Raw genomic sequence first — 9494 nt, 5'->3', positions numbered from 1 at the left:
GTGCCCTTTTATGCGACTATGCATGGGATAAGTCAAACAACAATGCATCAAGTGATAACAAGCAGCCTCCAAGACCAATTAGACCGGCAGTTGATTGCGATGCAGTTGATAAAGAGCATCTTGATTAGGCCACCAATTCATTTGTGTTTTTGATTTTCATGTTGAACAATAGCATAGTTGGTTGCGACTTTTGTTGTTGGTTTTTCATTTTGGATATATTGTTTCATGTGTAGTAATCTTTTTTAGGATGATTAATATTGAACACCACCTTATGGTTTTTATATTGTTGTTTCTTTCAAGTATGTTATTTTTTCAATGCATAAATTCCATTTTTCATTATCTGTGAAATGTATTCATTTAACAAAGTAGTATATATAACCATTTAAATACAGTCGATATATACAGAAAATATAACTCAGATATATTCCATAAGTCCATTTTTGAAATTACAATTTGTTACAAAATTTAAAATTTCATCTAAATACACATCAAATATATGTAAAATATATATCAAATATAGTTAACAGTAAACCAGAATAAGTATTATCTACCAGATCAGACAAAATGCAACTAAAATATAGCCAAAATATATACGAAATACAACTATTAAATCATAAATCCAAAACAAAAGGTCAAATCAGTTAACATAGAGTAGACTTTCCAAATACCATTTAACCACCAATATAGCATTACATTGAAAAACATCGGATGTTCAACCATGTGAAATACAATCATACTAGAATAATATGAATTCAAGATGAATTCATTTTTTATTTTTAACTGAAATTTAAAGTAGAATTGTCTTAACAAATAAAATCAAAATGGACTTATTTATTCTTCTTATTGAGCGGCGGATTATCACACGAACGCCTATTATGACCAAGACGTCCACATTTACCGCAGGAATTTCTGCGTTTACCAATCATCAACTCCTGTAATGGCTTGTCCCTCTTCTTTTTTGGCCTCCCAGGGGGTCTCTTATAGATCGGTGGCATAACAACTTCATCTAATATACTTTTAGGAACATTCCACTCGGTCTCATCGGGAAGAGGATCAACTGGCACATCATATGTGTTCACAACTGTTTCCGGCTTGAATAAATCCGAACAATATACATCAGCAGTCAAATTTTTATTCTTCAATACTGCCCATGCATGAGAACACGGTATCTCGTCCAGTTGGAACATCCTGCAGCTGCAAGTTTTCTTCTTCAAATCTATTATGAAACGCCTCGGTCCATCATTCACTGTGTAAACATATTCAGTTGACGCTTCAACCTGAGAACCATTTAACAAATAAACAAGCATTACCTGAGCAGTTTTACCATATTGGGAATATATATAAATATACATTACATATAGTAAAAATATAGATTAAATTTTTGTGTTGCAAACAAAGATACCCTCATTCGTATTGATTTGTACTCGTTGATCGACAACATCTCTTGATACCGCCTCATCAGTGTTGTGAATGTGTAGGTACCATTTTTTCTATTTGTCCAATTCCATCTACCAAACATCTTCCTCACTTCTTCAAGGAAATCAAAAATATGTAACTCTCTTGCAGCAACCAGTTTTCCATTAATACATTCGGCTATATTCGAAGTCATTGTCCATCCTCTATTAACAGGTGAATAAAGCCTAGATCATTTATCTCTTCCAGCATCTTCTAGGTATCGTTTTACCCGAATATCAACATTCCCAATCTTCTCCATCAATTTATCGAACCCATCCTGGCTGTATGCTTTCGCTAGTGAATAAAATATAGGACTCAACACCTCACTGTTTGTTGTGTATTGCTTTGTCACATTTTTCCACAAATGCCATATACAAGCCAAATGAGGAACAGTAGGATACACCTTAGAAACTGCGTGTATTATGCTTTCATGTCTGTCGGACACGACACACATATTTTGCCTAACACCATAAGCTTGCTTGAACAGTTCAAAGAACCACGTCCACGACTTATTATTCTCAGAATCTATCACACCATACGCTAGTGGTAGGATATTACCTACAAAAATCAGTATATATTTATAATATATTCAACACATATTTCAACTGAATTTGATCTCACACTGTATTTTTAGCACCATCATTTATAAAACAATAATATATATTTACAATATATTTACCTCATATTTACAGTGTATTTCAACATATAATATTCACAAATTTACACCAGCAATACATCCAGAGTATGTTTTTAGCAGCTTTATTTGCAAATCAATAAGCATAATGTTGTATTTATAAAAAAAACATTCATAGAATAGAATTACATATACCTGCTCCATCCAAAGTACTTGCCGACACAAATGTACCATTATACGTTGATTTAAGATGTGCACCATCCACTACAACTATTGGTCTACAACACTCGAATCCCTTTATGAATGCTTTGAGTGCTACAAACAAATACATAAACTCATTTTCTGGTGATTTATGCATTTTAACGAGCGATCCAGGATACGTTTTATCAAGTATGTATATATATGCCGGCAACTTCTTGTATGAATGAGTTGGATCACCTCTGAAATCTTTTCTAGCCTTCTCTCTAGCTCTCCATGCCATCATATAAGAAACATCTACGCCGAATTCATTCTTAACATCATCTATTATATCCCCAGGTGTGACCTTCCTTTTATGGTTAGTTATTTTCGCCTTCACAACCGCTTCTCCAATAAACCAACTTGTTGCCTGCCTTTGTGAATACACCTTGTCCTTCAACGGACATGTATGTTCGTCATCGAAAGCTCTAACCCTGAACATTTCAGAATCCCCAATTCTCGACGCTCTGAATTTCCATTTACATTCTGGCGACCAACATGCCAAAGTGTAGCTACATAATACAATGCAAATAGTACATATTGAATCAATTAAATACAGTATAAATATATCAGAATATATTGCATCAAACATTTTTAAAATTAACAGTGTGCTAAATAAGTTAACAAATCATCTCAATACAGTACAAATATAACAAAAAATACATCTGCACTTTCTGTTACCAGAATACATTTAGAAAATCATACCTTATAGCATTCGATCTCTCTGTTTTGAAATTGAATCTTTCACGAATTGCGTATTTCGTCATCGCAATTTTCAAAGTTTCCTTATCCTGGTAAATTTGATCGACAAAAACTCCTTTCGCTTCCGGTTTCGAAATTACCAAATTGTTATCATTCCCAAACAAAACAACATCGTTTACAGTAGAATCATAAACTTTCATACCATCCCGATTCTCGCTATATCCAATTTGCAGCACATCATGTCCAATAATACGATTACCAGTTACACCATCCTCAACATCCAAATCATGAATACTAACGCACATTGGATACATCCCCAAAACTCTATTTTCTCTCTTAAGCTCAACGTACACACGAACTCCCATATCGTTGTGTATTTCAATTGGTTGAAAATCGCCTTCAACAGTATATTTTATTGAAATAGTTTTCCTAACAGTATCCACACCTAATTGATTTGTAATCGTACAAACTAACTCATCGTAATTGCAATTATCAATGAATACAACAACATCAATTTTGTAATTCACAAAACAGTTCTGATCGTTCCAAAAACCAGAATGACGGATCAACGCAGTTACGCTTGTCATTATCCTGTTGTTTTCGAATACAGCAATGTGTTATATTCAATTTAGCTGAAACAATTTCAGAAAAGACGAACAAAAAAAAAAGTTTGCAGTGAAAAAATCGTTACCTCAATTATGAACTCAACTTGATGAAATCAAATATATATTCGTCGTGATAATCAAGCTATGTTCACTGGTTTGATATTGTTATTTTTCAAAGGTTTTTCAACCTTTTTATTTTTGGTTAAAAATATGATTGTAAGGTTTGAATTCATTTTTTTTTTAATTTGTTAGCTGTTTGAATGAGATATGGAATCAGATATGGAATGGGAGGATATTTGCGTGAATCAGGGAACAATATAACTGATTCTAATTAAAATTGGAACAGATTTTGTTTCCATAAATATAACACTGTCAGTTAAACTCGCGTCTGTATTTCCGCTATATTTATGCTATATTTTGGTATACCCGACTAATAGATAAATATAGGGTCATCTAGTTACGAATTGTAAATATAGCATATGTAGTTATAGGTTGTTAGAAAGAGTTAAAAGGTAGCTGTTTGTGAAAATTTTACCTCAATTAAACTAAGAGCCCGTTTGGATTGGCTTATAAGTTGCTTATAAGCTGTTTTCAGTTTTTTTGAGTGTTTGGTTGGCCAGCTTAAAGCTATTTTGTGTTTAAAATAAGCTCAAAAAAATAATTGGGCCCGTCTGGCTTAGCTTATCTAAAGCAGCTTATAAGCCAAAAAAAAAAAAGTTGGCGCCCAACTTTTTTTTTTTTTTTTTTTGGGCAATTCGCAGAATTGCCCTTCTTTTGGGATGGTCTTTAAATTTTACCCCTCATATTTGAAACCTTTAAATTTTGCCCTTCGGTTAAAACCCATGGGTTCCAGGTTCAAATCCCCACTCAGTCAAAATTTTAAAAAAAAATTCGCAAGGCAGAGTTTAAATTTCGCTATGCCCCCACCAGCATACACTTGTGAAGGAATTACCAAAGTTATGTCGGACCCGGCATACTTATGCCTTATGGGCAGAGTTGGCATAAGTATGTCGGGTCCGACATAACTTTGGTAATTCCTTCACAAGTTTATGCCGGGTCCGGCATATTTATGGGCAAACTTTTAGTTAAGCCTTAACTAAAAGTTTTTTCCTAGTTATGCCTTATGGGGCAGATTTTTAGTTAAGACATAACTAAAAGTATGCCCATAAGGCATAACTTTTCCTTAAGACATAGACTTTGTCTTATAAGACAAATTTTTAGTTATGTCTTTAGGAAAAGTTTCGCCTTATGGGGCATACTTTTAGTTATGCCTTATGGGGCATACTTTTAGTTGTGCCTTAACTAAAAGTGTGCCCCATAAGGCATAACTAGGAAAAAACTTTTAGTTAAGGCTTAACTAAAAGTTTGCCCATAAGTATGCCCCCACCGACATAAACTTGTTAAGGAATTACCAAAGTTATGCCGGACCCGGCATACTTACGCCAAGTCTGTCCATAAGGTATGAGTATGCCGGGTCCGGCATAACTTTGGTAATTCCTTAACAAGTGTATGCCGGGTTCGGCATACACGCGACCCAAACCTTGCCTTGCAATTTTTTTTTTAATTTATGCTTGAGCGGGAGTTTGAACCGAGAACCTCCTGATTTCTGCGTGAACACTCAAGGTTGCAATGCGAAGGGCAAAAATTAAAGACCAGCAATATGAGGGGCATAATTTAAAGACTACAACTATGAGGGGCAAAATTTAAAGACCGCCCCAAAAGAAGGGCAATCCGTGCAAAAAAAATTTTTTTTTTTTACTTATAAGCTACTTTTTTTAAGCCTATCCAAACAGGCTCTAAAACAGTTATGAATAACTTTTAAGAACTGATGTGACGGAGGAGAAGCAAATTAAACGTTGACAAAAAATGAGAAAACCTACAAATTAGTAACAAAGTAAGTTTACCATTACTAAAGTGCAACAAACTAAATATTTTGGACTTCTTTTGACTTAATAATGTATTTGAAACTTTACCAAAAAGGAGTAATTAACAGCAATTATGTAATGGGGGAGACTTGAGAGGTAAATGCAATTGGCGCAAAGACAGAATGAAAGAGAGTGTTTGGTGTCTTTAAGACTTTTTTGTACATTCTTGATGATTAAAGATACCACATGAGTTGCTCCTTTCACAGAAAAAAACAGCAAATAAACTTTGTGATATTGAAAGTCTAAAAAGTCATATGGCAAAAAAGAGCACTGACACCCTTGCACTGAGACTTTCAATTAGTTGAGTGAAACCTCCAAGAAGAAACAGCTCGTGCATGCTAGTGTAGTGACTGTAGTCTCATCATTGCTCTTTCTTTTTCTCTTTTTTATTTTAAGTAATATTCATATATTGATCCAAGTTAATTCAGATTAACCATTAATCACATCGAGTAAATCTTTCGGAAAAGCAAGCACTCCCTAAAAAGAAGTTCTCAAAAGCTATTCATTAATGCTCTTTTGCTTCTACACTTCTTGGCTTCAGCTGAGCGCTAAGCTTCTTTCTTCCTTTTTCTAGCGTGCACTTCTTTCAGACTCGAATTTAAAATATAAAATATATAAATTTAATACTCCATATAATAATGATTGAATACACACTTTACAATCAAATATTTAGGATATTTAGTAAAAAAATTAATATATATATATATATATATATATGTATATATATTTGAACAAAAATTATTGCGTTCGAACCTTACATACTAGATCCAGCCATGCTGCTCTTGATCTTCATGTTTTCCGTGGACAATTACTTAGGTGGTTCTTGCATTACATAACCGCTTTTGAATTTAGTTTGTGCTAATTTAATGTATATGGTTTGTTCTTTAGTTAGGATGATGTTTTAATATGTTTTTGGAAGAATTGTTTTGTTTTATTCAACTATTTTAAAATAAATCTAGAAGTTGTTTGCAGAAAAACACGTCCCTATTTCATCAGATAATTGTCTTCTGAATCTTACGAAAAGGAATTTTCTTCACAAAGACCAACTGTTACGTACCATCCAAACACTTATTCTTTTTGGACAAACTTTATATATTAAAATAAATTTGTTGCAGAAACCTCATTCGAAGAGTTATCCTAATATATAGCTTCTAATAATAGTTTATTTGATGAATTATTGCACAAAGAAAATGAAACGAGAGGATTGGAAAATCCAATACTCCTATATGTATCCTCATCTCAATTTATTTGACCCCTTTACCTATCGAATATTAATATAATTAATCTTCAAAGTTCATTGAATTAAATCAACTCAAAGTCTCCGCCTAAAAGAACCTTCTTTAAGTCTTCCCCTCTCGATTTATCATGTAATCCTATAATTATTGTCAATTAAAGCGTAAATTAAAGACCATATATTCTGGATGGTTCCTCATCCTTTTGTCTTTGCTTCGAGTGTCATTATTCACCTTATGTCACCAAAAAATCCTACCTAATTTTCAGAAGCGAAATGTTCAATCTGTTAACAACCGCTTAAAAGCGAGATCTCCTTTTTGACTTTATAGTGTATAAAACAAATTCTTTACTCAATTAATCTATTCTACCACGACAAATGACAATTCATTTTCATAATAATTGTGGGACATTAACCTATTTTAAAGTTTAAACCAGCAGCACCTGCAACTATATTCAATGGCCAATTGGTTTAGAGATTTTGGAAAAGGGACACTTTACTGTGGGATTAGGTTCTTGTGTGTGGCCTTCTCTCTCTGCCTTACCGTAAATTTTGTTAAAGAAAATGAATTTTAAACCTAATTAACATCGAAAATTCTTTAAGGAGGTAATCATACGTGAGACACAGTGAACATTCTCTCACATATACTTGGACTTAAACATATGGAGCGTGAATTACATAACATAAGATTTCAACATTGCATAGATCAATATCAAGAATGAGTATGATCTGATATCATTTAATAATAAAACAAAACTTGAAATTAACCCATTGCATAAGAATTATCCAAAATCATGTAAAGAGACAACATATTCATTCCCTCGGCAAAATTTTGTCATCAAATTATTCATTAAAAATCTATTACCTAGTAGTCATTTAATAGAGATTTGTTGTGCTAGTGCTAATAAATTAATTACTTTCTAACATGAGTACTTCTGTAAAACTTTACGCACGTTGCTTATACTTGATAATTTTTTTTGCCTTAACTGGCTTGAATTGCTTCGAAAAAGTTAATAGTTACTCACCAACCAATTTCTGAGTCATTTTTTCATTTGAGGTAATAACTTAAGCTCGACATCTGGAACAAATCTTTATTAGTAATATTAATCTGATCTACCATATCCAGTGGCGGACCTAGAATTTTTACCAAACGGGTTCAATATATAAGAAATATATAAATAACACTGTATATACATATATATTTTTTAAAAATAAATTAAATATACATATATATACAGTGTTATTATTCAACGAAGTGGGTTCATATGAACCCACTTGAAACCACATAGCACCGCCCCTGACCATATCCGAATATCATATACTCATATTTGGGGCCTAATAGGGTTTTTTATTTGGTTGCTGTGGTCCATTACACCAAGCTAAAAGCTAAAGTAGATACAGATATAGTATAATATACTTTAAATTAGTACAAGAGAGCATTTGTGCTTTCGAACGAACTTTATAAAAGTAACTTCTACTTTACAAATTGGTAAGGGGCTTTTTTCTTCTTTTTGGTATGGAAGAGCTATAATTGACTATACGACCAAGAAGTATGTGAATTTGTTAAGCATCTTACCTTTTTTTGGAGCTCTTCAATTGAATTGCTTTTTTCATTGTTATTAAATCACCTGAATTTGACTAATGATGTTTCATAGTCACTCAGTTCTATTGTCATTATGGTTGATAAATCCCATGAATTTTACCAATGATGTCTCATGCATGATTGCACGGGCATCTTGTCTCTAGTAGTAGTCTAGTTTAGGACTGAACAACACAATAATTAGAGGAAGGGTGGGAAAATAGAACTTGTTTTAAAATACATTAGCCTGAAAAAATTTGCGCTATTAGCCAAGCATGGTAACAAACTTGGGAAATGGTAAATTCAGCAAAAGAGTTCGAACTAACAGTACAAATCGACTGACAATCCAAAACCTTTGCCGAGTTTATCCAAAAAGGAAAAGAAATAACAAATGATTGTGTTTGTAAGACAAAAGTTATAATTTTCCTTGAACAATATTTGTGGATCTTTTTAGTGTTTTTTTGGTGAAAAAATATAGATGAAAGACCGATAATAATTTTATTAAATCGGAGGGTGCTTTGATAAAAAGTTTTTGAGTAATAAAGATCAATAACAATGTATAAGTGTTACTAGAGGAAGTAATGTGTAATCAAATGTTAAAATAGTTACAAAGAAAATAACTTGCATTCACAAGTAAAGAAAGTTATTTTTCTCATTTTAACAGAAAATATTTTCTTCAATAAATAGTTTCCACCATGCCATACTAAATACTCCCTCTGTTTCAATTTATGTAAGTCTATTTTCTTATTAGTATGTGTCAAAAAGAATGACCTCTTTTTATAATTGAAAACAATTTACCTTCATCAAATGATTTATAGCCACACAAACCATACGTGCCTCATTTAACACCACAAGTTTAAAAGTCTTCTACTCTTTCTTAAACTCTGTGTCCAGTCAAATGAATTCACATAAATTTAGCCCAGACTCCAAGGCTTCCATCACCTAACTAACTAATCAGGACGAAAGCTTCACTGCTTCAGCCCGAAGAGCAGGCCCATGAACTTTCTGGATCGTTCTGGAGCAGATTGACCGACCCGGATCCGATTGATGACGAAAGCGCGTATGCCTTACCTCACGGCTTCTTTTGATGTATTTCGTTTCACACATGAATTAGGAAAGCCGCCTT

The 9494-nt window shown here is 33.0% G+C and overlaps 1 protein-coding gene across 1 annotated transcript; it reads right to left on the bottom strand.

Moving 5' to 3' along the window:
• Positions 1-662: 662 nt before the first annotated feature.
• LOC132623954 (uncharacterized) lies at positions 663-1730 on the bottom strand. Its single transcript, XM_060338769.1, has 2 exons — positions 1403-1730; positions 663-1277 (listed from the first exon to the last, which is right to left on the bottom strand). Exons 1-2 carry the CDS (start codon positions 1607-1609, stop codon positions 828-830), a joined length of 657 nt encoding a protein of 218 aa, XP_060194752.1. The 5' UTR covers positions 1610-1730; the 3' UTR covers positions 663-827.
• Between the last annotated feature and the right edge of the window lie 7764 nt (positions 1731-9494).

The sequence above is a fragment of the Lycium barbarum genome, chromosome 12 (genome assembly GCF_019175385.1).
Source record: "Lycium barbarum isolate Lr01 chromosome 12, ASM1917538v2, whole genome shotgun sequence".
Taxonomy (NCBI): Eukaryota; Viridiplantae; Streptophyta; class Magnoliopsida; order Solanales; family Solanaceae; genus Lycium; species Lycium barbarum.
This window is presented reverse-complemented; position numbering and strand designations above follow the sequence as displayed.

What these genes read in the sequence shown, in the direction of transcription:
- LOC132623954 (XM_060338769.1), bottom strand. Translation starts at nt 1,609, where the DNA reads ATGACTTCGAATATAGCCGAATGTATTAATGGAAAACTGGTTGCTGCA. An exon ending in ACAAATCAATACGAATGAGG is followed by an intron (nt 1,278 to 1,402) that starts GTATCTTTGTTT and finishes AATGGTTCTCAG; the next exon opens with GTTGAAGCGTCAACTGAATA.